The sequence below is a fragment of the Natator depressus genome, chromosome 18 (assembly GCF_965152275.1).
Source record: "Natator depressus isolate rNatDep1 chromosome 18, rNatDep2.hap1, whole genome shotgun sequence".
Classification (NCBI taxonomy): domain Eukaryota; kingdom Metazoa; phylum Chordata; order Testudines; family Cheloniidae; genus Natator; species Natator depressus.
Window position 1 is genome coordinate 1,158,390 of NC_134251.1, and position 26,906 is coordinate 1,185,295.

General features: G+C 58.6%; 1 protein-coding gene across 11 annotated transcripts in view; it reads right to left on the minus strand.

The window, feature by feature from the left end:
- The window catches only part of RAP1GAP (RAP1 GTPase activating protein), a 186,946-nt gene that overhangs the window by 34,543 nt on the left and 125,497 nt on the right, over positions 1–26,906 (minus strand). For 9 of the 11 annotated variants that reach the window (XM_074933969.1, XM_074933965.1, XM_074933967.1 and 6 more), the window contains 7 exons: positions 10,586–10,621; positions 8,643–8,690; positions 5,926–5,964; positions 4,038–4,223; positions 976–1,079; positions 750–828; positions 196–249 (listed from right to left, as the gene is read on the minus strand). In XM_074933969.1, the coding sequence (XP_074790070.1) occupies positions 196–249; positions 750–828; positions 976–1,079; positions 4,038–4,223; positions 5,926–5,964; positions 8,643–8,690; positions 10,586–10,621 (546 nt within the window). The remainder of the gene's footprint in view (positions 1–195; positions 250–749; positions 829–975; positions 1,080–4,037; positions 4,224–5,925; positions 5,965–8,642; positions 8,691–10,585; positions 10,622–26,906) is intronic. The other 2 variants (XM_074933959.1, XM_074933961.1) reach the window with 2 other exon arrangements.

The following is a 26,906-nucleotide window of genomic DNA, read 5'->3' on the forward strand; positions in this document are numbered from 1 at the left end:
TAAGTTCTGATTGGCTGTGGAATGCCCAGCCTGCCCTTCCGACATCCTGCTGCCTGCTGAAGGCTGGGGTTCCCTGCTGGGCGCCCTGGTGGGAGCCCCAGTGGTGCGGAGGCAGGCTGGGGGTGTGAGCGTGCGCGGGAGCTGTCAGAAAGTTCAGGCTGGCTTCCCTCCCCCTGCACGCTGCCGCCAGCCTACCTTTGGGTACAACACCGGATAGAACCGATCCACGTTCACGTCCTCGCACGCCAGCTGAAACAGTGACGAGAGAGTGAGAACGTGCGACTCAGAACCGCATGTGTGCACGTGTCACGGGGAGGAGGAGGAGGGGAGCGTGGATGGGAGCAGCCAGAGCCCACATGTGTGGGGTTTTGGGATGACGCTCTCTGCTCTCTCAGGCTCCCTTCAGGGAGCACGGTGGGGGTTTGTGTGTGTGCCCCTGCACAGCCCTTGCCCCCCACCAGGCTATTGACCTCAGTGCCCTGAGAGAGAAGGGGCTATACACCCACAGTGCCCCGGCCTGGCGGTCACGGCCGCTGGACAGGCTGCAGATAAATGAACCCCCGCTGGAGCCAGAAGTGGCCCCGGCCATAGGGCACTAATTGGCCCCCACGGCCCAGCGCTCTCCTCAGCACTCCTCAGGCAGGGAAATGGGGCCTGGCCTGTGCGAGGGCTGAGTGAGATCAGGGTACAGGCTCAGCCCATGGTAACCCCGGGCACCAGAGCTGGAAGGGTCCCGCCGAGGTACCTGCCTTGGCCATCTGCACGACGTTGGGAAACTCGGTCAGGCAGGAGATGGGGATGACATCGTGGTAGGTTCGGCACTTGGTTCTGCAATAAGAGGCGAAGGTGTCACAGGACCAGGCGGGGCGCCCCGAGAGCCCTGGCACCTGGCCCCCCCAGAGTGGGGGAAGAAGCATGATCCAGGCTCCTGTGGCTCGGGCATTGCCCCGGGGACGCAGAGGGCCCCTCGCTCACCTGAGTAGCAGCCGCAGGTGCTCCTGGTCACCAATGACATCGTACTTGAGGGAGAAGACGAGGTGGCCCAGTGCCGTGTCCAGGCAGTAATAGTTAAAGTGCTCCTGGGGGGAAACAGATGAGCCACTGAGAGACCAGAGAGCAGCCTCCCAGTGGGGGTGGACATAGCTCTTTGGTCCCCTCTCTGGTGGGGGGGCACAGCCACTGCTGCCCCCTGGGGTAAGGGCTGCCCTCCTGGGCTCACACGACAGCCCAGCTCCCGTGAGCAGGAGCTGAGGATTTCTGCCCCTTGGGCCCCAGCGCTGAGCAGGGTGGGGTGCCCCCATCAAGGCCTGGGGCATCTCCAGGCGACAGAGGGAGGGAGGGGCAGTTTGCTGGCTAGGGCCTTGCGCAGCCTGGCAGGTGAGGGCCAGCTGGTGACCAAGGAGCTGGGGGACGGTTAGGCTCAGGCAGCAGGTCAGACACCTGCCACCATGCACGGGAGGGCGGGGGGCTGCGAGTGGCTGATGGGTCCCATGTTGGCTGCTCCAGCTCATACGCCCCTTGGAAGAGGCACATACCCCTTCCACTCCCCGGCATGCTGAGCGCTGCCCCCCACAGGCTGCTGGGCCAGGCTGGCGTGTCCTGCACAGCCCCCCCTCGGGACTCGGAGCAGGACCCCACGATCTGGAGATGTCCCACAGGGTCTGTCAACACCTCGCGCCCCTCCACGGCCTGCTGCAGGCTCAGGGGTCAACAGAGCCAGGGACCCAACGAGCCTCAGAGACCAGCGGGCAGCGCAGCTGGGGGATGCATCCAGGGAACCACAAGGAGTCTGGGCTGCTGCTCGCACTTCCCCGCCAGTTGCAGGTGAACTTGGCCAATGAGCCATTCCCAGCTTCCAGCGGCGCACCCCTGCACGCCAGACCCCTCAGCTCCTGGCTGCATGAACCGGGGCCGGCCGGGACCTGGAGGTGCCATCCGGGGGGTTCAGATGCTGTAACACAGCGGCACCACAGGGCCCTTCCCAAGTGCCCCGAGCCTCAAGCAAGGGGCACCCAGAGCAGCTGCATTGTGGGATCCAGCCCATAGCGCAAACTGCCCCCTCTGCAATCGCGGTGCCATGGGTCGGCCTTGCCCATGGGGAGAGGGAAGGGCCGACACACGGGGAGTAAACCCCAGAGCAGGGTGGGCCATCCCTACCCCCAAAGGCAGGGTCTATTTCCAACACTGGCAGAGCTTGGGCTGCCAATCTGATGCCTTTGGATTTGAGCGCCATCCCTGGAACCAGTGGACATGGCCCTGGGCACATTCCAGAGGGATTAGCCATGGGTAGCCCCGACTCACGCCAAGTGACTGGGGATGTGCAGTAAAGGTCCGTCCCTCAGCACTGCTGGGGGCGTCACACCCTTTCCCCAGAGCATTTCTCCCCACCAAGACACCAGCGCTGGCCAGAACACTGTGACACAGCCAGCAATGCGCTCCAGCCTGCCGCAGGCCCCAGAGTCCTGCCGGCGTGGGGTGGAGCACAGTGCAGACAGACAGCTGAGTCCAGGGAGCATTTCAACCCCTCGGGGCGGATACAGCCAGAGCTGTACGGCGTGTAACAAGGCCCCAGCGCAATGCTCTGCTGGAACAGTAGGAGCAGAAGGGATGCAGCAATGCAATCGGCAGGGGGCGGGAGACGTTGGAGGAGGGTGCAGGAGTGATTCATGCTAGCATGGCTCAGGGCCAGTCCTCATGAAAGAGACAGGCTGCGGCCAGGTGCCAGGAAATTAATCCCAGCAGCAAGGGGTGCAGAAAAGCAACAGCATGTAAGTACTCCAGCAAACAGCGTGAGATCCTTGGACAAACAGAGCCCAGGACTGCAGCTCACACCCTGAAGGAGAGCCCAGGGGCCCTCAGGCCATGGCATGGGCTTTCCCAGGCTTAGGCCTGTTTGACTGACAATAACAGAGTGCTGCTCTTCCAACCATGCAGCCCTAGCAGGATCCTGTGATCCGACCTGCAGAGACTGGAGTCGGCGCCAACCTCACCTGCCCTCAGGTACCCCAGTTCTGTGCATGTGAGGGGTAGGGGGAGGCCTGAAGCCAGATTTGAACTCCCCCTATTTGGTGACTTGCCCAGCCCCTGGAGTGGGGTGGAGGGCCCCTGGGAAGCAGAGAATTGCTGTAGAGCAGCAAATGCCAGCCATGCTCCCGATCCACCCCCTATGCCAGGGCTGGGAGCATGGCTGGCACAGAGCCCTGACACCAACTCCATACTGCTCAGGGAGGCCCCCGCATAGGGTGGCTTTTCCGGAAGCCGTTTCTGCTCCCTTAAAGGCCTCTTTACGGCCCCAGAGCATCTTAAAGGGGCCTCAGCTCACCGGCTAACCAGACCCCTAAACTGGATCCAAACGCTAGCAGGATCCGCCCCTCCCCCTGAGCCCCAGGAAACTGGCTAGTCCCCAGCTGCATGTCCCCTGGGAGCTGGCGAACTGCCAGAGCTGCTTGGGAGTCCCAGGCCTGGGAGGAGGGACTGGGAGCTGGGCAGGGCAGGACTCTTGGGGGATCTGAAATCAGACAGTGGTTTGTGTGTTAAGGAGCCCTGACAATGGGACATCCTGGGCGCCCCCGATGGTAAGATGTCCCAGGTCACCATTGCTTCCCCAAGCCGCTCTCCCCAAACAGGAGTTGAGGCAAAGGCCTTTCTTTTCCTTGTTCGATTCCCACAGTCCCAGTCCCCCCGTCCTGTTCACACAGGAAATTTGCCACATGGCTTCCTTGGGGGGCCTGATAGGGCTCGGCCGGGTTGTTCCAGGGGCAGAGAACACAAGGGTTAGCCCCAGCGTGGGCTGTCCGGAGCCTGCAAATGAAGCAGAGCCCCAGTATGAGCCTGCTCCAAAGTCCATTGAAACCAGAGGGAGTCTGAGTCCCACAAGCACCGGGAGCCAGGGAAACTGGTCTGGTCGGGGAATCACCAGCAAAGGGACTGAGAACGGCCGGTCTGTGCTAAAGGCAGTGCATGGCGAACGCCTGGATCATCTTCCTGCTGGGCCAGGGCCGGGCGGTGCTGCGGGCGGGTGGGGAAGGAGTGCTTACCTTGCCCAGGAAATGCTTCCTGTAGATCCTGGCCATGTGGTTACATTCCAGTTTCACCTTGGAGGTTGGAGACGGGAGCGACACGGTTTCGGGGATGCTGGTCAGCTCGTGGTTGGTGCCTTCGATCCAGTAGCCCCCGAACTGCGGCAGCAGGATGAGGGGGAACGGCCCCTCGCGCCCCAGCACCTGGAGGGAGAGGGAAGGCCAGGAAACTGCACTGGGGCATGCTGACCCGCGATCCTGGTGTGGAGACACAGCCTGCGGAGCATGCGCCCAGGATCTCTAAAACACCACTCTTCGGAAGGAGCCCAGGGGCCTTCGCAAACGAAGCGTTCGCCTCGTCGGCCTCAGGGGCCCAAGGGCACAGCAGAGGAATGGGAAGCCGAGAGGGCACTGAGGGAGGCAGGACAGTGCTCACTGTCAGGAACCAGGCCCATAGGGAGCACAGGCTGAGCACTGACACAACGGGGTGGGGGAACATCTTTCTTTGAGCCTAATCCTGCACTTTGAGGTGATGAAAGGTCTCCCCTCCCACCCGGCTCTCTAATATCCAGGGACCAACCCTGCTACGCCAACACTGCAAACTGCGGAGGGGCTTGGTTTTACCGTCCAAAAGGCAGCGCTGCCAGGAGCACAGCACCCCACAGCGCCATGCTGGGGCAATCAGGGAGAAGAGTACTCACGACTGGCTAATCACCACCACTCCCCACTCCCCCATCCACAGCCTGGCCAGGCCAGATGCTGCATAGTGTAGGAGATCTGCTAGGATCCGAGCCCACCCCCACACAGCTGGGAACAGACAGCTCATGGGCTCACCAGGAGGCTTCCAAAAGAGGGGTACACTGAACCCTCTTACCTTATAACTCGCCTTAGAGCAAGACAGCGGGGATTAGTGCTTAGCGCACTGGCCTGGGCCTCAGGAGACTTGGGTCTGTTCCCAGCTCTGCCCCTGGCCTGAGGGGTGACCTTGGCAAGTCCCTTCCCCTCTCTGTGCCTCATTTGTAAAAGGGGGCTGTAAAGTGCCTGAAGAGCTCTGGGTGGCAAGTGTGATCCAAGAGCTACAGCTTGTTCTCAGAGCGGCCTGACACTCAGCAGCACCCTAGGAGATCAGCCAGCGTCGGGCCCAGGATGTCTGTGCAGGAACTGGCTGATGGGGAGGCAGCTAAATTTCAATAGGAAGCACTTCCCTCTTGGTCTCTATTGAAGCAATGCCCCAGCCTGCTGCTGGAGAGATGGACACCTCTGCCAGTCGCTAAGGCAGGGCAGAGAGGCTAATAGTTGTTAAAGACCCTGGGGCCCTTTTCCTACACGATGGAGCCTTGGCCTCAGTACCCTGGCCTGGTAACCATGCCCACCCCTTCCACTCCAACCCCACCCTCCTGGTGCTACGCCGAGATCCCCGGGGAGCCGGGGGATTTCCCAGTGCCCCCTGTGGGTTGGCACCGTCCCCACAAGCGCCCGGTGTACCCTGCGATCTGGCAGGGGCAGCCAATGGCTGCAAGGCTCAGGCACTGGTCTGGCGCAGCAAGGGGAAGATCAGCAAGTGCTGGGGACGCCGCAGAACAGCCCGCCCCTCCCTGCTTGTCTCCTCGTTACTCACCGCACTCCCTACCCCCGCCCACCTTTTTCATCCCGTTCACTCTGTGCCTTCCCAGGGACTCCCATCCTGGGCTGGCCACTGCCCTCCTCTAGACCTGCCCTGCTGCTATGCCAGTCGCGGGTGGCTGGGCAGAGCGGGCCCCACCCTGCTTTTGTCACCTGCCTCCTTAGACTGGAAGCTCCTTGGGGCAGAGACCATGCCTTGGGGGATGTGAAGCACCCCAGACCGGGTTCTGGTCTCCACGGCAACACAAATATGACACAGGCAGAGCACAGGCACCCTCGTTACCTCATGGACGCTGGGATATGGAATATAATCCTCTTCGGTCTGAAAAACACAAACACACCAGAGGCTCATCGACTGGGGGAGTCCGCCCTGTGTGAGAGCCAGGCCTGCTGCTGCCCTCCCTGGGCCCCGGCCCCCCAGCCAAGCCTGGCCTTTCTCCAAGGACCTGCCAGACGGAGAAGAGGCTTAGTCTCAAAGCCTAGCATCCACATCTCCCCTGGGGGGCGGAGCTCAGAGGGCAGAGCACTTTGGGGTGTGCACTGGTAGTGGAAGCTGTAGTGTAGACAGGTCTCTACCACCAGGGGAGCTGCAGTGGTGCACAATAATGGGACGCCTCACTGTTGAAAGTGGTGCTGCACAAGGGGCCTGGCAGGCACTTGAAAGGGGAGCAAATATCCCTGATGGGGCAGGCAGGACCCACCAGACCCACTAGGCACCAGCCCCCTGCAGAGGCGATCGAGGAACAAAGCCAGAGAGGTGACTGGTCAGAGGCTATCATGTGACCCCCTGGACGTCGTTAAAGGTTAACATTCAGATCAGCAGCGACACTGACGAGCGCCGTTGTGGGTGGCATGCAGTCAGGCCAATGAACGGTGCTGGCCCACTGTGCATCCTGAAGTGCTTGTTGTCTCTGCTTGCTCTGTCAATCAACGGTCCCTTCTCCTGCCAACAGCCCAGCTGGGACGTCTCCGCGGCCACTGGCCTCCCGCACAGCTGCTGCAGACAGAGTGGACACGCTACAGCCAGCCCCCTGGGAAAAGGTGATGGCTCTTGCGGACGCCCATCCCAGCTGGAGCTGCCATCTGAAGGCATTAGCTTGTCACCTCTGGAGATCGGGGTTCAAATCCTGCCTAAGGCGACCAGGAGAATGAGTCAGATAGTCTCATTCCGCTTCCCACCTGAGCACAACAGCAAACTACGCTGCAGAACAGCTGACAGCTTCTCTGTGGAGGCTGCAGGTCACACTGAGGGGGTCGGCAGAGCTGTGTGTAGGGGGGTCCCCAGAACTGGAATAGCTGACGGGGTGCGGGTCAGCACTGAGGGGGGTCGGCAGAGCTGTGTGTAGGGGGACCCAGAACTGGAATAGCTGAGGGGGCTGTGGGTCAGCACTGAGGGGTGTCAGCAGAGCTGTGTGTAGGGGGTCCCCAGAACTGGAATAGCTGAGGGGGCTGCGGGTCAGCACTGAGGGGTGTCAGCAGAGCTGTGTGTAGAGGGGTCCCCAGAACTGGAATAGCTGAGGGGGCTGCGGGTCAGCACTGAGGGGGGTCAGCAGAGCTGTGTATAGGGGGTCCCCAGAACTGGAATAGCTGAGGGGCTGCGGGTCAGCACTGAGGGGGTCGGCAGAGCTGTGTGTAGGAGGATCCCAGAACTGGAATAGCTGAGGGGGCTGCGGGTCAGCACTGAGGGGTGTCAGCAGAGCTGTGTGTAGGAGGACCCCAGAACTGGAAGGGCTGAGGGGGCTGCGGGTCAGCACTGAGGGGGTCAGCAGAGCTGTGTGTAGGAGGACCCCAGAACTGGAAGGGCTGAGGGGGCTGTGGGTCAGCACTGAGGGGGGTCAGCAGAGCTGTGTGTAGGGGGACCCAGAACTGGAAGGGCTGAGGGGGCTGCGGGTCAGCACTGAGGGGTGTTGGCAGAGCTGTGTGTAGAGGGGACCCCAGAACTGCAATAGCTGAGGGGGCTGCGGGTCAGCACTGAAGAGGTCAGCAGAGCTGTGTGTAGGGGGGTCCCCAGAACTGGAATAGCTGAGGGGGTTGTGGGTCAGCCCTGAGGGGTGTCGGCAGAGCTGTGTGTAGAGGGACCCAGAACTGGAATAGCTGAGGGAGCTGCGGGTCAGCACTGAGGGGGTCAGCAGAGCTGTGTGTAGGGGGGTCCCCAGAACTGGAATAGCTGAGGGGGTTGTGGGTCAGCACTGAGGGGGTCAGCAGAGCTGTGTGTAGGGGGATACCAGAACTGCAATAGCTGAGGGGGTGTGACAAAGTGGGACTGTTCTTAATGTTTTCTCTGAATATTGTGGTGGTGCCTCAGTGTCCCCTATGCAGTTCTTAAGTATCTAGGTGGCGGGATAAGGGTGTATGAGGACCCTCTGGCTTCCCCAGGACCCGCTGTGGGAAGCACACGGAGGGGCAGAGGAGGCTGAATGCTCCGAGGTCAGACCCAGGAAGGTGGAAGCTGTGTGAGCTGTGTGTCCTGCAGACAGGCTGCTCCCAGAGAGGAGGCTCCCCCAGAGTTCTGCCTGGCTTCATAGGGAGCAGTTCCAGAGCATCGCCCAGGGACCCCGCGACAGGGGGTGCGGGTCAGCACTGAGGGGTGTTGGCAGAGTGGTGTACAGAGGGGATCACAGAACTGCAATAGCTGCGTGGTGCGGGTCACGCTGAGGGGTCGGCAGGTCGAGGCGGAAAAGCAAGGAGGGCCGGTGGCCGTGCAGTGGCTGGGAACCCTGTACAGCTCCTGCTGAGCAGCCCTCAGAGCCGGAGGCACATCAGTTTCTCTGCCTCTCGTCAGAGCCCCTCTGGTTGTGGGTGCTGAGCTGCAGCTCGCGCTCGGTACGGAGCGCGAGGGGCGTCAGAGCCGGCTGCAGCCCGCAGCGCGCAGCATGGTGCAGAGCGCAGGCCCCATCTGACACTGCAGAGGGCATCCCAGCATAAGTGGGTAACCCCAAATGTGCTGGGGGGAGGGAGAGCCAATGCCCCTGCCCCCATGCAGCATCCTCTGGGGCCTACCTTGAGAGGGGGTGGGAAGGAGCATCGCTGTTCATCCATTCTGCTTCCCTGCGAGAGACAACAAGGAAGAGGGAGTCAGTGGTTGGCCCTGAGCGCAGCCCTGGCACCAGAGTGTGTGTTTGCTTTGCGGGTGGGGGCTGCTTCCTGCTTGGCACAGATCTGCAGGCAGCTGTGGGCGGGACTCGGGGGTTGTGTCTACCTGTGGCAGCGCCTGGCAGGAGCGCTCTGCGAGCGGGGGCCTGAACTCACAGCTGGGGCGGGGTGCTGGCTGTCACTGCGGCTGCGCAGCCTCTGCAAGGCTCTCCATATTGCCGTGTGTCCGTGCAGCGCATCAGGACAGGGACAAGTCCAGGGCACAAAGCCCCAGGAAGCCATTCAGCTCTGCTCACTTGGAGAGCTTGGCTTCGCGTGCTGAACCCGCTGGGCAGAGCCTGGTTCCCAGTCTGGGGCCCGCTCCTGCAGACGCTCCCGCTAGACGACTTAGCCACTGCCAGCAGCCTACTCAGAACTGGAATAGCTGAGGGGGGTGCGGGTCAGCACTGAGGGGGGTCAGCAGAGCTGTGTACAGGGGGGTCCCCAGAACTGGAATAGCTGAGGGGCTGCAGGTCAGCCCTGAGGGGGTCGGCAGAGCTGTGTGTAGGGGGTCCCCAGAACTGGAAGGGCTGAGGAGGCTGCGGGTCAGCACTGAGGGGGTCGGCAGAGCTGTGTATAGGGGGGTCCCCAGAACTGCAATAGGTGAGGAGTCTGCGGGTCAGCACTGAGGGGGTCGGCAGAGCTGTGTATAGGGGGGTCCCCAGAACTGCAATAGGTGAGGAGTCTGCGGGTCAGCACTGAGGGGGTCGGCAGAGCTGTGTATAGGGGGGTCCCCAGAACTGGAATAGCTGAGGGGGTGCGGGTCAGCACTGAGGAGGTCGGCAGAGCTTTGTGTAGGGGGGTCCCCAGAACTGGAATAGTTGAGGGGGCTGTGGGTCAGCACTGAGAGAGGTCGGCAGAGCTGTGTGTAGGGGGGTCCCCAGAACTGGAATAGCTGAGGGGGCTGCGGGTCAGCACTGAGGGGTGTCGGCAGAGCTGTGTGTAGGGGTCCCCAGAACTGGAAGGGCTGAGGGGGCTGCGGGTCAGCACTGAGGGGGTCGGCAGAGCTGTGTGTAGGGGGTCCCCAGAACTGGAAGGGCTGAGGGGGCTGCGGGTCAGCACTGAGGGGGTCAGCAGAGCTGTGTGTAGGGGGACCCAGAACTGGAAGGGCTGAGGGGGCTGCGGGTCAGCACTGAGGGGGTCAGCAGAGCTGTGTGTAGGGGGACCCAGAACTGGAAGGGCTGAGGGGGCTGCGGGTCAGCAGTGAGGGCATTGGCAGGTCGAGGCAGGAAAAGCAAGGAGGGCCGGTGGCCGAGCAGTGGCTGGGAGCCCTGTACAGCTCCTGAGAGATGGGAGTCCAGTGCAAAGGGCCTTTCCAGAAAGCACCCTGGGGTTTGCAGCACCCCCATCTCCCCGGCTCTGCTCAACCTGCTGCATCAGAGGAGACCCTCTTCATGCCCCGTCCCCTCCAGGAATGTATTGAACCAGCTGCAGCAAATCCCTATAAAACTCAGTTAAAAGCTCTTCAGGCTCCAGCCACAGCGACAGCCTCCGCTGAATAATACGAGTTGACAACCTGTCCAGCCTCCTCCGATCCCTGAGCCCCAAGGGCTGCTCCTGCCCTGGGCTCTCCCAGGGGACACAGGGCCTGACACAGGGGCCCTGACAGATCTCTCATCCCAGCTTGGGGTGGCCTGTGAGGGAGATCTCTGGGCTGACATGGTAATTGCTCTCCCAAACCAGCCTCCACTTCTTGGCTGGCTCACCAGAGCCCACGTGCCCCCCGTGCCTCCTAGTGTGTATTGCACCTTCCTTCCTTCCTTCTGCTCTGCTCAGCCAGCCACGGGCCCAGCTCTAGGGAGGCGACTCACCTGCATCTTTTCGATCATCTCAAACAACTCTGAGGTCTGCAAGAGAGAGAAAGCAGCCTGCATCAGCACGAAGGGCCGAGACCACTGTTCCCTCTAAGCTGTGTGCGTGTGCGTGCGCACACAGATCCTAAACCCTGCGCACACAGCGAAACACAGCGCACACAAACATTTGCACAGAAACTCAACATTTTGCACAGAAGAAATTTTTTGCGCACACAGCCTGTCAAAAATTAGAGGGAACACTGACCTTGGTCTGCAATCCCAGCAGGCCTAGAGCCCCCATTGCCATAGGGCAGCCATCAGTGCCCTGCATGAGATAGCCAGGCTGCCCCCATCAGCCTCAGATGGGGCAGGCTAGGATAGCGGGAGGACTTTAGGGGTAGGTCTGATGAGACTCAGAGACAGCCTGAATTCCAGCCAGATCCCAGCCCCTGTCCCCTTCACTCCCCACATCTGCCCCACCACTGCCCTCACTAACTGCGCTGGCCTCAGGCCTCTGCTGACACCCCCACAGCCGGGGGACTCCCTCCCCAGCTGAGTCTGATCTCGGGGCAGTCAGTGAATCACGCTGGCTATGTGACCCAGGGGTAACACTCCCTGCTCAAGCCAGTCAGCCTTTGTCCCAAAGGGAATGAGAGCTGTCCTCCTTTTAGGCCATGCGCCCCTCAGCCTGCAGGGTTGGGGCAGCTCTGGCCTGTCCCAGGTGGGAGTTGACTGAGCCATTGATGGTGCTCGGATACAATGGGCTGGATTTCCCGAGACACATTACATGGAGAGCCCCAATGTGCCCGGCTCTTTGGGCACTAGCAGGGGGTGGGGGCAGTAGGAGCTCGCTCGCCAAAGGACAGAGCTGCTAGATGGGTGAGGCCCTCCTGTCAATTACTGAGATACCCACATGCAGGGTTAGCCCCCCAGCGGATACGTAGCTACAAACGTACACTCACTTGTGTTGAGATACAGCTGTGTACACAGGCACATGGCCCCGTACAGGAATCCACACACACAGGAAGAGAGAGAGAGAGAGACACACACAGAGACACAACCTCCCCTCCCTCCCATAAACGCCCTTGTGCACCTAGACACACTCCTGAACATAGACACACCTGCCAACATGCTTGTGCACAGACACCCTCCTCAAACACCCGCATGCAAACACCTACAGCCACCCTGTGCACACCCCCACCCCCATGTGCACCCCTGAGAACTCATTCACACACACTCCTGGACACACACCCCACGTGCACACACACGGTGCGGGCCCCTGCTCACCCCCAGGCGTGCAGGGTTAACCACTTTCCCTTCTAACACAAGCAATAGCCCTTAATTACTTGTCTTGGCAGCAGCTCCCAGCTGGAGCAGGCAGAAGGGCTGGAACACAGAGCCCTGAACTTCATATGGAACAGCTAGACTGGAAAGGACGCCCTCGTCGGTTTGGGGGCTCCTCCCACCCACCCAATCCCCCTCCGGGCCAGCTCTTCTCACTGCCTCCCCCGCATCCCAGCCCCATCCACCCGCTTTTTGCATCCCCTCCTGCCCTTCTGTCGCCCTGGCCTGCAGACCTGCCACAGCATGGGCCAGTGGCAAGGGTCGGGGTCACTGGTAGGCACCACCCGAGAAAACCCAGCCAGGACAGACAGAGGCTGCTGGAGGCCCCAGGGTCCCCGACGCTGATGCCGCTGCGTGCCCGAGATGCTGCCCTTGTGCCAGACTCACGTTCCAGCTGTACTCGGCCGAGGGGCTCCTGCACAGCCCTGGCGCACCAGAGGAGAAGGGCTGTGGCCGAGCCATCCTGATGGGCTCGGGCTCTCCTGGGGCACTTCCCCGAGCACCACACAAGCCCTGGCTGCTCTGAGCTCTTGTGGGGCAGCCAGCCCCCACCCCCTCAGCCCCGGGATTCCAGGAGACATGGAGGTGAGTGCTGGCTCTCCCGGTGCTGCGATTCACTGGCACTCGGCTCCATGTGTACTTTATGGGCGTGGCGGCAGGTGCAGAAGGGAGCCGTGCCAAGGGGCAGGTCTCGCTGTTCTAGCCTGCCCCAGGCTGTGCAGAGGAGCCAGGGAGCTGGTTGCAGATCACCTGGACGGCCAGGGGTCTCCACCATGCTGCACCCCTGGTGCCTGGGTGTGTGAAAACTCAGACTGCTCCTGCCAGCTCCCGGACCTGCACTGTAACAGATGGCAGCACAGCTCAGCCCATGCCAAGCTCTCCACTGAGCCCTGGCCCTGCATCCTCAAATACTGCCCGAGGAATTGCGGGGGTGTCACGGTGTGATGGGGAGTCAGGGCCCTGCACCCCCACTTCCTGCAATTCACCGTGACTCCCAGCCAGCCAGTAGAAGGTTTATTAGAGACGACAGGAACACAGTTCAACCCAGAGGTTGTAGGTATAAACAGGATCCCTTAGTCAGGCCCTTCTGGAGGACAGGGAGATTAGTCCCACGCCTTGGGGCTCCCTCCTCTTTCCCAGCCAACTTCCCAAAACTGGAAACCCCTCCAGCTGTCTCACCCAGCCTCCCCCGAGCTCCTCCTCCAGCCTTTGTCCAGTTTCCCAGGCAGAAGGTTTCACCCTGCCCCAACCTAGAGAGGTGGTGGAATTTCCTTCCTTTGAGGTTTTCAAGGTCAGGCTTGACAAAGCCCTGGCTGGGATGATTTCGTTGGGGATTGGTCCTGCTTTGAGCAGGGGGTTGGACTAGATGACCTCCTGAGGTCTCTTCCAACCCTGATATTCTATGATTAACCCCCCTCCTGACTCAGGTTCAGGCTCTGGTATCTTCCCTCAAGGGAAGTCTTCCATCCCCAATGAAACCCCTGCAACATTCCCAGGTCAAGTCCGCCCCACTCCCTACTGTGGCATATCTCTCCTCCCTTCGAGACTGAACTGAGTGGGGTCACTCTGACCAGAGTTCAGGACCCCTCTCCAGGACAATGCATCTGCTGTCATGTTGGCACTTCCCTTTGCAAGAACCACGTCCTTGTCATAATCCTGCAAGAGCAGGCTCCACCTCAGGAGTTTGGCATTGGCTGCTTTCATCTGGTGCAGCCAGGTCAGGGGAGAGTGGTCGGTGTACATGGTGAAGTGTCGCCCAAAGAGATAGGACTCCAGTTTCTTGAGGGCCCACACCATGGCCAGGCACTCCTTCTCGATGGCTGCGTAGTGTTGCTCCCGGGGTAGCAACTTCTTGCTCAGGTACACGATGGGCTGTCTCTCCCCCTTTTCATCCTCCTGCATTAACACCGCCCGCAGCCCCATGTCTGAGGCGTCAGTGAACCTCATAAACGGCTTGTCAAAGTCTGGGTTTGCCAGAACTGGGCCACTGACCAGAGCCTCCTTCAGCGCCCGGAAAGCCTCCTGGCACTGCTCGGTCCAGACCACCTTCTCTGGCTTTCCCTTCTTGCATAGCTCAGTGATGGGGGTGGCGATGGCACTAAAGTGGGGCACAAATCTTCGGTAGTATCCTGCCATCCCAATAAAGGCTTGGACCTGCTTTTTGATGTGGGGAGCAGGCCAGTCTCTGATCACCTCCACCTTGGCTGGTTCCGGCTTTAGGCGGCCGCTCCCCACCCGGTGGCCCAGGTAAGATACTTCAGCCATCCCCACCTTGCACTTCTCAGCTTTTACGGTCAGCCCAGCCCCCTGGAGTCGGTCCAGCACTTGTCTAACCTGGGACACGTGGTCCTCCCAGGTCTGGCTAAAGACACAGATGTCATTAATATACGCCATGGCAAAACTCTCCATCCCCCTCAGTAGCTGATCCATCAGGCGCTGGAAGGTGGCCGGCGCTCCCTTGAGGCCGAAAGGCAGGGTCAGGAACTCATAGAGCCCCAGAGGGGTGATAAAGGCCGATTTCAGCCGGGCATCTGCATCCAGCGGCACTTGCCAGTAGCCCTTTGTAAGGTCCATGGTGGTAAGGTACCAAGCTCCTCCCAGCTTGTCTAGGAGCTCATCAGGCCTGGGCATGAGGTAGGCATCCGATACTGTGATGGCACTGAGCTTCTGATAGTCCACACAGAACCGGATTGACCCGTCCCTTTGGGGACCAGCACCACCGGTGAGGCCCAAGGGCTGGCAGATGGCTGGATCACCCCCAAAGCCAGCATGTCCCGGACCTCTCTTTCCAGGTCCTGAGCAGTTTTCCCTGTGACTCAGAAGGGGGAGCATCTTATCAGTGGATGCGACCCTGTCTGCACCCGGTGGACAGTCAGATTAGTGCGTCCAGGCTGGTTGGAAAACAGCTGTTGGTACGGATGCAGCACCCCCCTGATCTCAGCTTGCTTGGGGTTAGCTGATCCGAGAGGGGAACTGTTTCCTGGGAGGAGCCAGCTCCTGTCTCAGGGAATAGATCTACTAGAGGGTCATCTCCCTGCTCCTCCCAATGTCCACACACGGCCAACACCACATTCCCTCTGTCATAATATGGCTTCATCATATTCACATGGTACACCCGGCGGTGGTGCGCCCGGTTCGACAGCTCCACCACATAGTTTACCTCATTTAATTCCTTGACAACCTTAAAAGGGCCCTCCCAGGCGGCCTGTAGTTTGTTTTTTCTCACAGGGATGAGAACCATCACCTGATCCCCAGTGGCGTAGGCATGGGCCCGCGCCATGTGGTCATACCAGACCTTCTCCTTCCCCTGGGCTCCAGCCAGATTCTCCTTGGCCAAGCCCATGACCTCAGCAAGTCTCTCTCGGGGGGGCAGGACATACTCCACCACTGACTCTCCATCGGGAGTGGCCTTCCCCTCCCATTCGTCGCTCATCAGGTCCAGGGGCCCCCTTGCCCTCCTTCCGTATAACAGTTTGAAAGGCAAAAATCCAGTAGACTCCTGGGGTACCTCCCTGTACGCGAACAGCAGGTGAGGTAAGTACTTGACCCAATCCTGCGGGTGCTGGTTCATGAAGGTTTTCAGCATCATCTTTAGCGTCCCGTTAAACCTCTCCACCAGCCCATTGGACTGGGGGTGATATGCGGAGGCCCAGCTGTCCCGGACCCCACGTTTCTTGCACAAGCACTGGAGCAGGGCCGACATGAAGTTGGACCCTTGGTCTGTCAAGACTTCCTTGGGGAACCCCACTCGGCTGAAAATGGTCAGCAGCGCATCTGCCACGGTGTCTGCTTCAATGGAAGCTAAGGGCACTGCCTCGGGGTAGCGGGTGGCAAAATCTACCACCACCAGAATGTATTTCTTCCCTGACTGGGTCGTGTTGCTGAGAGGTCCCACTATGTTCATAGCCACCTTCTGGAAAGGCTCCTCTATGATGGGCAAAGGTCTCAAAGCTGCTTTCCCCTTGTCCCGGGCCTTCCCCACCCTCTGACAGGGGTCACAGGATCGGCAATACTGCTGGACCATGGTAAAGACCCCAGGCCAGTAAAAGTTCTGTAGCATCCTCTGCCGGGTGCGCCGGATTCCCTGGTGCCCTGCGAGGGGGATGTCATGGGCCAGGTACAGGAGCTTGCGGCGATACTTCTGGGGGACCACCAGCTGCCTCCTGATCCCACAGGACTCCACTTCCCCTGGGGGAGCCCATTCTCGGTACAGGAACCCCTTCTCCCACAGGAACCTCTCCTGGCAACCTCTCCCCATGGTCCGTACCACCCTGAGGTCGGCCAGGTCCCTTAGGTTCCACAAGGAGGGATCTTTCTGTAACTTTGCCTGGAACTCAGCAGCTGGGGAAGGGATGGGGACCTGCTCCCTCTCGCTGGCTGGGTCTGAGACCTCAGCCTCTCTCAGCTGTGTCCCTGGGCACTCCCTCCCCACCGGGGTGGGGTCCTGTGCCTCTGGCAAGGTACCCTCCCCAAAGTCAGGGCATAGTGTCCCTTGCCGGCTCTGGCTACGGGTCACAACCAGGGTGCACTGGGGATTGCTCGGCCAGTCCTCCAGGTCACCCCCATCAACACCTCAGTGAGCAAATGGTGGTACACCCCCACGTCTTCGTGGCCCTCCTTGGTCCCCCATTTCAGATGTACCCTCACCATGCTTACCTTGAATGGGGTCCTGCCCACACCCATCAGGGTCAGGTAGGTGTTGGGTGTGACGAAGTGGGACTGTTCTTAATGTTTCCTCTGAATAGTGTGGCGGTGCCTCAGTTTCCCCTATGCAGTTCTTAAGTATCTAGGGGGTGGGGTAAGGGTGTATGATCATTGCAGAGCCCTAGAGGGCAGAATGTGTGCAGGAGTCTGGACACAGAGAATAGCCGACACCCTGTTTCCTGGCAACTGATGGCCTGGCCCTTCCTCCCTGCAAGGTGAGAGCTAAAGGGTTGGAGAACAAAGGAATCCGGTGACCTCCTGGCCCGGGAAAGGGACAAAGCCCAGGGGAGGAGGGGCTGAAGGGAGTTTTCAGTTTGGGGCTGGCTGGGACATGGAGTGAAGTGCAGAAGTGGTTGTCTGGCTCACTGCCCCCCAAAATGGACCCAGCTGAGGGGTCCTGTTCTCTGCACCTGCAAGCTCTGTTTTAGACCATGCTCCTGTCGTCTAATAAACTTCTGTTTTACTGGCTGGCTGAGAGTCACATCTGACTACGAAGTTGGGGTGCAGGACCCTCTGGCTTCCCCAGGAGCCCCGCCTGGGTGGACTTGCTGTGGGAAGCACACGGAGGGGCAGAGGATGCTGAATGCTCCGAGGTCAGACCCAGGAAGGTGGAAGTTGTGTGAGTTGTGTGTCCTGAAGACAGGCTGCTCCCAGAAAGGAGACTTCCCCAGAGTCCTGACTGGCTTCATGGGGAGCAGTTCCAGAGCATCACCCAGGGACTCTGTGACATTGGGTACCACCCGATCTGGGGCCACCACCTCAGACTGGGCCAACATCACCTCAGCACCCGTGTTCCAATATCCATTGACCTTCCTCCCATCCACCTCCAGGGGAACAAGGCACTTGCTCCACAGGGACAGCCCCGTGCCCACCCTGTAAACTGAGGACCCTGAGTCTGGAGCATCCAGCCCTCCAGAGGAGCTGGTCTGGGGCCCTCCTCCCCCTGAGCAGTTGGTAAGCTGCCAGCCCCCCTTGTCTGGGAAGGCTGCCCCTCATCCGGCTGGGTCCCTACCCAGTTAACTCTGTGCAGGTTCGGTCTGCTCAGTCGGTCCTTGAGCCTGGGGCACTGGGTCCGTATGTGGCCTCTCTGGCCACAGTGATAGCAGCTCATGTCCCGTTGGTCCCCTCGAGCCGGTCGGTTGGTCCTGACGCCGGATGTTCCCCTTTGGAGGGGGTTCTACATGTTCCCCCTTTGGAAGGTCAATGGTGATGCTCTCACTGCATCAGGGTGGGCCTGATCCTTTGGGACTCCTCCCTGCAACCCCCTGACCGGCTGTTCACAAACTGATCGGCCAGCTGCCCCGCGTGTCGTGGGTTCTCTGGCTTCTTGTCCTCCAACCATAGCCTCAGGTCGGGTGGGCACCGCTCATACAGTTGCTCCAGTACCATCAGTTTAACGAGGTCCTCCTTCATCTGGGCCCCATCTGCCCACTTGAGGGCATATCCCTCCATGTGGGTTGCCAGTTCCAGATATGTGACCTCAGGGGTTTTATACTGATTCTGGAACCTTTCCTGATACATCTCAGGAGTCAGCCCAAACTTGTGTAGCAGGGCCTTTTTGAATAGTTCATAGTCCCTTTTCTCCGCCCCTTCCATTCGGCTGTACATCGCCACGGCTTTGGGGTCCAGTAAGGGGGTGAGAAACCGGAACCTGCCTGCAGGAGCAACCTGGTGCAACTCACTGGCCATCTCAAAGGCAATCAGGAATTCATCTATGTCCTCCCCTTCCTTACAATGGGCCAGGATGCACTTATCTAAGTTCCATGCCACCCTGGTTCCCCCATCACTCACTGCAGCCGGAGCCTCGCTGCTCCTCAGCTTGGCCAACTCCAGCTCATGCTGCCATTGCTTTTCCCACTCCTCCAGCTCATGCTGATGCTGCCTTTCACGGTCCTCTCGCTCCTTCTCTCAATCTTCCAGCTCTCTCAGAGAATCAGAGAATATCAGGGTTGGAAGGGACTTCAGGAGGTCATCTAGTCCAACCCCCTGCTCAAAGCAGGACCAATCCCCAACTAAATCATCCCAGCAAGGGCTTTGTCAAGCCTGACCTTAAAAACCTCAAAGGAAGGAGATTCCACCACCTCCCTAGGTAACGCATTCCAGTACTTCACCACCCTCCTAGTGAAAAAGTTTTTCCTAATATCCAACCTAAACCAGTTTTATCTCCCTCTCCCATTCCAGCCACCTCAGCTCCAGGGATGGGGAGCTCCACCAGGAGGATCCCCTGCTGCAGGGGTCAGGGTGCCCTCAGTATTCGCAGGGCTACTCCCAGCCCCTCCCCTAGGCATAGGTAGGAGGGGTCTCAGGATGCCCTCAGTAGCAGTCTGACCCCTCCCAGCCAGGTCAGGCACTGGGGCCTGCCTTGCATCTGCCAGGCTGCTTCCCTCAGAGACAGAGATCGGTTCCTCCAAGCAATCTTCCTCCTCCAGCTGGGCAATCAGCTATTCTTTGATGAGCCTCCCAATGCACAGCCCCCTCTGCCTGCACAGCTCCACCAGGTCGCTCTTAAGGTGCTTATTATACATCTTCCAGCTGGCCACTTGCAGGCCTCTGTGCTCGCAGCTCCCCACAGTTTCCAGGAGGAACCCCTAGGGTGCCAGCCCTTCTCCAGGTCACCACCTCCCTCCCAGGGTCAAGCCACAGACTCCTCCGCCACTGAGACTGCTCACCGTAGTGCCCAAGGGGACCTTGTTATTGCAACAGTCCTTCTCACCAGTCACACACTCCCAGGGGATAAGCATAGATCCTCCACTCCCCGAAACCACTCCTCTCTGAATCTTCAGCACGCCTGGTCCCTGTCAATTCCCCTTCATTTACTACTCCCCAGTTACTTACTACAGGAAGCGCCGTCCACACCTGTGCCATTCCACCTGTAGATCCCACCTGTGCCACCAGCTGTCACGGAGTGAGGGGGAGTCAGGGCCCTGCACCCCCACTTCCTGCGGTTCACCGTGACTCTCAGCCAGCCAGTAGAATAGAAGGTTTATTAGAGACGACAGGAACACAGTTCAAACCAGAGCTTGCAGGCATAAACAGGATCCCTTAGTCAGGCCCTTCTGGGGGACAGGGAGATTAGACCCAAGCCTTGGGGCTCCCTCCTCTTCCCCAGCCAATTCCCCAAAACTGGAAACCCCTCCAGCCGTCTCACCCAGCCTCCCCCCAGCTCCTCCTCCAGCCTTTGTCCAGTTTCCCAGGCAGAAGGTGTCACCCTGCCCCAAACCTCCTCCTGGCTCAGGTTACAGGCTCAGGTATCTTCCCTCAAGAGAAGTCTCCCATCCCCAAAGAAACTCCCCTGCAACATTCCCAGGTCAAATCTGCCCCATTCCCTGCTGCGTCACGGGGTAGAGGGGCAGCAACTTTCTCAGCACTACTGCTCAGGTGTCATGTGAATATCAGACCAAGGCTGCTTTCACACACAGCCCTCGGTACCGGGGAGCAGCACCCACTAGGCCAGTGGTTTTCAAACTGCGGGTCGTGACCCAGTACTGGCTCGTGGAATGGAAGGCGCTGGGTCGCGGCAGCTCTGGTCAGCACCGCCGACCGGGCCATTAAAGGTCCCATCGGCCGTGCTGCCCGGCTAAAGCAGGCTAGTCCCTACCTGTTCTGACACCGCGCTATGCCCCAAAAGCGGCCAGCAGCAGGTCCAGTGCCTAGGCGGGGGGACCACGGGGCTCCGTGCACTGCCCCCACCCCGAGGACTGGCTCCGCACTCCCATTGGCCAGTTCCCAGCCAATGGGAACTGGGAGGGGAGGGCAGTGCCTGTGGGGGGGAGTCACATGGAGCCACTTGTGTTTCTCCACCTAGGAGCTGGACCTGCTGCTGGCCGCTTCCAGGGTGCAGCGTGGTCTGCGGTGGCAGGACGCCTGCCTTAGCATCCTCACTGTGTCGCTGACTGGGAGCCACCCAAGGTAATCCCGTGCCCCATCCCCACGCCCCAATCCCCAGCCCCAGCCCAGAGCCCCCTCCCACACCCTGAACCACTCATTCCCGGCCCCACCCCACAGCCCTCACCCCCACACCCCAACCCTGACCCCCTCCCACACCCTAAACCCCTCATCCTCAGCTCCGTTGGGTCACGGGCATTAACAATTTTCTTCAACTGGGTCACCAGAAAAAAAGTTTGAAAGCCACTGCACTAGGTCAGCCAGCCACCAGTGCTCCCTCCCCCGTCCCGCCCCACTGATCCAGAGCCACCCCCCACCCCTCGAGAGTTAGGATGCACTAGTGCCCCTGCCAGAGTCTTAGAGCTAGGAGCCCAAGGTCATCATCTCAGCTCTCCGCTGACGTGGGTGACATGCAGCCTTCAGTGCCTCAGTTTCCCCTCTCAGGTAAAGGGACCAATCCCCCTTCGCAGAGTGCTCTGGGATCCTCTGATGGCAGGTGCTGTAGCAACACGAGGCACATCCTAGGTGCCAGGGCAGCTCTCGGCCTCCTCAAGTGCTAGCACCACACGCAGTGGCTTATGCGTTTGCTACTGGCACCGGCTAGGTGAGCTGGGCCGCCAGCTCCAGCTGTAGGGACTCATGCTTTCAGATCTGAGGTCCTGCACTCAGCCTCCACCCATGACACCCAACGGTGGCCTGTCCCATGCTGGCGTGGCTGACACAAGCAGCGGTACGCGAGGGACTTGGGCTTGTCGGAGCCTTTCTGTGGCTGGGATTGTAAGAGCCAGGCTGGCCCTGCCCCGTCTTGCTGTCCCCAGCTGCCCGGAGCATCAGTGATGACCCATGCTACCCCGTGTCTCTGCTTAGCTCAGGATCCAGCGGTGTTTGCTCTGCCAGGGGAGCTCCACTCTCTTGACTCTGGCATCTGCTCAAGGCTTGGCAGCCACGACCCAGCCTGGAAGTGATGGGGGTCTCACCGAACGAAACAAAAATCTCTTTCCCCTCTCGGCAGCTTGCTTGAATCGTGCCTGACGTGCAGGCAGCCAGCCCGCCCACGCGTGTGGAGTCCAGACAGGGCTCCCCGATGGGGTGACAAGGCAGCACAGCCTGGGTATGTGGGCCGGACAGCCAGAGAGCACCCCAGCTACACTGTGCTGTAAACCAGGGCTCAGACTGCGGCTTGTGCCAAACCCCCTCCCGTCCACACACAAATCTGTCTAACTCAGGAAGCGAGAGCCAGGGGGACGCACAGGGTCAGAGCCCAAGTCCTGCTGCGACTTGGGTCCAAGTCCTGCCTTTGCACAGTGTGGTCACAGCTCAAGCCGCAACCCGGAGTCAGAAGGTCTGCACAGTGCAGTGTGGATGCATTCACATGGCTCAGACCCGCGTCCTGCTGTTGTAAGCCCAGCTTTACAATGCACTGTGGACATTCAAGCGCGGGCCTGGAAACTGAATCCACAAGACCCAGTTTCTGATGCAGTGTGGATCCAGCAGCCACAACAGAGAATCCCCTGGGCAGACATCACAGCCCTGGGGTTTCATTTCCAGCTGTCACTGCCCAAGTCCCATCCCCACACTGCTCCTACCCTCTGTCTGTGTGGACTGGAAGCCCTGTGGGGCAGGGACTGGCTTGCTGTGGGGTACAGCCCAGCAAAAGGAGCCTTGGCTCTTGGCAGGGACCTCTGGGCACCCCTGCAACATAAGTCATTCCGAATACTTCGAATCAGAGGCAGCAGCTGTTTGGATTACAGTCTCTTTAAGGGAAGTGCCAGCAGTAGTTGTGTGCTATTAGCCAGGTGAGGGTAATTATAGCAATTAGCAGGCTGCAGGAATGAATTTCCTGCCTGCGAGACATGGCGACCAGAGCCAGTGTGTTTCACTGGCACAAATGAAAGGGAAACACAGGTCCCCTGGCTAGTCTGGTGCTGCTTGTGACAGATGGAGCCAGAGAACGAAGCCACAGGAACTGCAGTGACTCAAGGTATCACATATAGTCCGTGTGCGTCATGATACCACATGTCAGAAATAGCAGCAGTTAATCCCAGTACATCCGACAGTGCTTTATACAGGTATACACAGGATTCCTTTCACCCCCTCTGGGGAGGAACGCGGCAGCCACTCTCTACAAAACTGCACAACATTTTAGGACAGGCAGGGAAGGAGAACACCACCTCAAATTAAACTGAAGGAATGTAGGTAGGAAGAACGTAGTTACTACTGCCAACTGCAGTGTATCCAGGACACCAGCAATAATGATCCAGTTTATGTGAATAGTCCCATGGGATCTTTGATACCAAGTGCTCAGTGCTTTGGTTCTGCAGGCACTTTAACAGGGCTGAACATAAATGTCTATATCTACCAACAAAGAATGCCGGTCACACTTAGAGAATGGAGGCTCGATCCCAGGCAGCAGTGACTCTGAAAATAATCTGGGGTCATGGTCACCAGTGCCGGAACCGGGGTGGAGCGGGGGGGACAGTGGGCCATGGCCTCCCACTTTTTAATAAAAGAAACATATGTGCTCTCTGTGGGATATTTAAGTATTAATTCCTCCACCACTTTGACCTTGGCCCCTCAACTTCTACAAAGGTCCCAGCACCCAAATGGCCATTGTCTCCCCGGCCCTTTAAAACCTGGCTGGGAGGGAGCATGCAATGACCTGGCCCAGTTGGTTGGCACCAAGATCCCGCTTTGCACTGAACCACATACCAGCATCTGGGCTCTCATACAGGCCGTCGGGACAGGTCTGGGGATCTGGAAGAGCCAGGCCATTGTGGGGGAGGGGTTTGGGGATTTAGGAGGGTCAGACCATTGAGGGGAGCTTGGTCCCACACTCTTGCAGTCCTTCTGGCGCCCGTGATCATGGGGGATGATCAGCTGAACATGAGCTGCCAGTGTGATGCTGTGGCTAAAAGGGGCTAAAGCAATCCATGGACGCCTAAACAGGGGAATGTCTAGTATGACATTTTCCTCTCTGCTTGGCACTGGGGCACCTGCTGCTGGCATCCTGGCTCCAGTCCTGGTGCCACAGCTCAAGGAGGATGCTGATAAACTGGAGGGATCAGAGAAGAGCCAGGGGAACGATTAAAGGGTGAGAAAACCAGTGACTGACTCATGGAGCTCCATCCATTTACCCTAACAAAGAGAAGGTTCGGGGGTGACTTGATCCCAGCCTGTAAGTACTTATGTGGGGAACAAATATTTCATAAGGGGCTCATCAGTCTGGCAGTGACAGGTCTGACCCGACCCAGTGGCTGGTAGCTGAAGCTAGACGCATTCAGACTAAGGTGGACATTTTTACCAGTGACAATAATTAACCATTGGACCAATTCACCGGGGTCATGATGGATTCTCCATCCCTGACCATTCTCAAAGCTCTGCCCTAGGGATTACTGTGGGCAGGTCTTTGGCCGGGGCTATCTGGGGTCACACTAGATGGGCACAAGGGTCCCTCCTGGCCTTGGAAGCTATAAGCACAGGGCAGCGACCCAATGCTAACTGAAAGGGAAGAGTGCCCTCTACTGAATCATCACCTATGTCTCCGCAGCAACCTCAAGTTTTCTTGGTATCCCAGCCAAGTATCAGCCTGGCATGAGATCGGCAGGGCCACAGGCCAATGGGCTCGGCGGGGGGGTGGGGGGGCAGGGCTGGTCTTGACTGCAAGCACGTTAGGCATCTGGAATGGCTAGTGCATGTGATGTTGGAAGGACTGGGATTGGGGATGAGAAGGGTTCAGGTTAGAGCTGTGGTGGTCAAAGATTTGGGAAGGGCTAAGAGGGGATGATTCTTTCAAGCAGAGAGCAAGAAACTGCCCTAGTATCTGTCATTCCATCTAAATCAGCGATTCTCAAACCGGGGGTGGGCTTGGCAAGGTAGGCGTGGGAATGTGGCAAGGGAGGCATGAGTTGTGTGCTTTTTTTTTTTTTAAGCGCTCTGGCTCTCAGCCCCGGGTGGCTGGGCTCGTGCAGAAGGACTGTGCACACCAGGGAGGTGGGGATAAAGGAGACAGCTGGAACCCCACCACCCAGGCTCAGGCTCTACTTCCCCTCCTCCCGTCAATTCCTCACCAGGAGGCAGCGGGGTTCTGCTGTCAGCCAGGGCGGGGGGGGGGGGGGAGCACAGAAGTAAAGGTGGCAATGGGGACTAAGTCTGCTGTGAAAAGTGATACTGATGAATATTGCTTTTCACATTGCCACCCTTACTTCTGTGCTACTGCTAGCACAATGCTGCCTTCAGAGCTGGGTGCCCAGCCAGCAGCTGCTGCTCTCCTCTCTGCCTTCAGAGCTGGGTGGCGGTATATGTACTTGGGTGGGGTGGAGTGTAAACAAGTACAAATGCAAAGAAGGGGGGCTTGGTCAAATAAGTTTGTCACTTAGACCAGTGTTCTCAATAGATAAGCACATCAGCTGAACGGTTCTGCTAAAATGATTGGCAAGAAGAAGTTAAAAATGTTGGCATGTAAACTGACACCACTAGGTTTCAGAGTCAACACCCCATTAAGGATTAAGGATTGCAGCATCTTGACTTTGGCCTTGTCTACAGTACAAAATTAGGTTGATTTTATAGAAGTCGATTTTTAGAAACTGATTTTATACAGTCAATTGCGTATGTCCACACTAAGCGCATTAAGTCGGCGGAGTGCGTCCTCACTACCGTGGCTAGCATCAACTTACAGAGCAGTGCATGATGGGTAGCTATCCCACAGTTCCCGAAGTCTCCGCTGCCCACTGGAATTCTGGGTTAAGCTCCCAATGCCTGATGGGGCAAAAACATTGTCGCGGGTGGTTTGGGGTACATGTCGTCAGGCCCTCCTCCCTCCCTCCCTCCATGAAAGCAATGGCAGACAATCGTTTTGCGCCTTTTTTCCTGGGTTACCCATGCAGACGCCATACCACAGCAAGCATGGAGCCCGCTCAGCTCACCGTCACCATACATCTCCTGGGTGCTGCTGGCAGACGCAGTACTGCATTGCTACACAGCAGCAGCTCCTTGCATTCGCGGCAGACGGTGCAGTAGGACTGATAGCCGACATACGTCTCCTGGATGCTCCTGGCAGCCCTCAGTGAGGTCGATCAGGGGCTCTTGGACAGACATAGCTATCCTCCTCTTAGAGCATCAAATGGGAGCCAGCGACTCCAGGTCATTCTCTTCTTTAACTTTCATCTTATGGGGATTCAGTCCTGCCTGAAATATCATGTGAGCTGGAGGCTTCTGCCTCCGGCTGCTCTCCCAGCCGGCAGCACTGCACGGTCACACCTACCCCCGCCTGCCCCTTGCTCCCATGGCTCATGAAGCCTGGACAGTAGTAAGGAGCAGGTCAACTATAGGCTGAGCAAGTGCAGACTGGTGGTCGAATGTGCCTTTGGATGTTTAAAAGCTCGCTGGCACTGTTTGCTGACTAGGTCAGACCTCAGCGCAACCAACATTCCCATTGTTATTGCTGCTTGCTGTGTGCTCCATAATATCTGCGAGAATAAGGGGGAGACATTTATGGTGGGGTGGAAGGTTGAGTCAAATCGCCTGGCATCCGATTTTGAGCAGCCAGACACCAGGGTGATTAGAAGAGCACAGCAAAGCGTGCTGCGCATCAGAGAGGCTTTGAAAATCAGTTTCATGACTAGTCAGGCTTCAGTGTGACAGTAGTGTGCATGTCTCCTTGATGCAAACCCACCCCCTTTGTTGATTTTAATTCCCTGCAAACCAACCACTCTCCCACTTTGAAATAAAGTAACTATTATTTTGAAACCACGCATTGTTTCTTTATTAATTTTTTAAAAAATGAGATAATGGACAAGGTAGCCCGGGTGGGGTGGGGGAGGAGGGAAGGACAAGGCCACATTGCTTATTGTAGCCACATTAAAAACCAAACATGCCAGCCTTCTGTTGCTTGGGCCATCCTCTGGAGTGGAGTGGCTGGGTGCCCGGAGGCCCCCCGCGTTCTTGGGCATCTGGGTGAGGAGGATATGGAAAATGGGGAGGAGGGGAGGCGGTTATACAGTGGATGCAGCGGGAGTCTATGCTCATGTTGGCTTTCCTGCAGCTCCAACAGATGCTTCATCATGTCCGTTTGCTCCCACATTCACCTCAGCATCGCATCCTGCCTCCACTCTTCATGCTCACTTACTTCTTTCCTGGCCTCTGCCATTGAATGCCTCCATGCATTAAGCTGTGCTCTATCAGTGGGGGAGGACTGCATGAGCTCAGAAAACATGTCATCGCGAGTGCATTTTTTTCGCCTTCTAATCTGGGATAACCTCAGCGACGGAGATGACAGGGGGAGCGTAGAAACAGTCTATGCTCTACGATTCTGGAGGCACTACATGGTCACCTGTGCTGCTGAGTGCTGCTGAGTTCGCCACGCTGACCAAACAGGAAATGAAATTCAAAAGTTCCCGGGGCTTTTCCT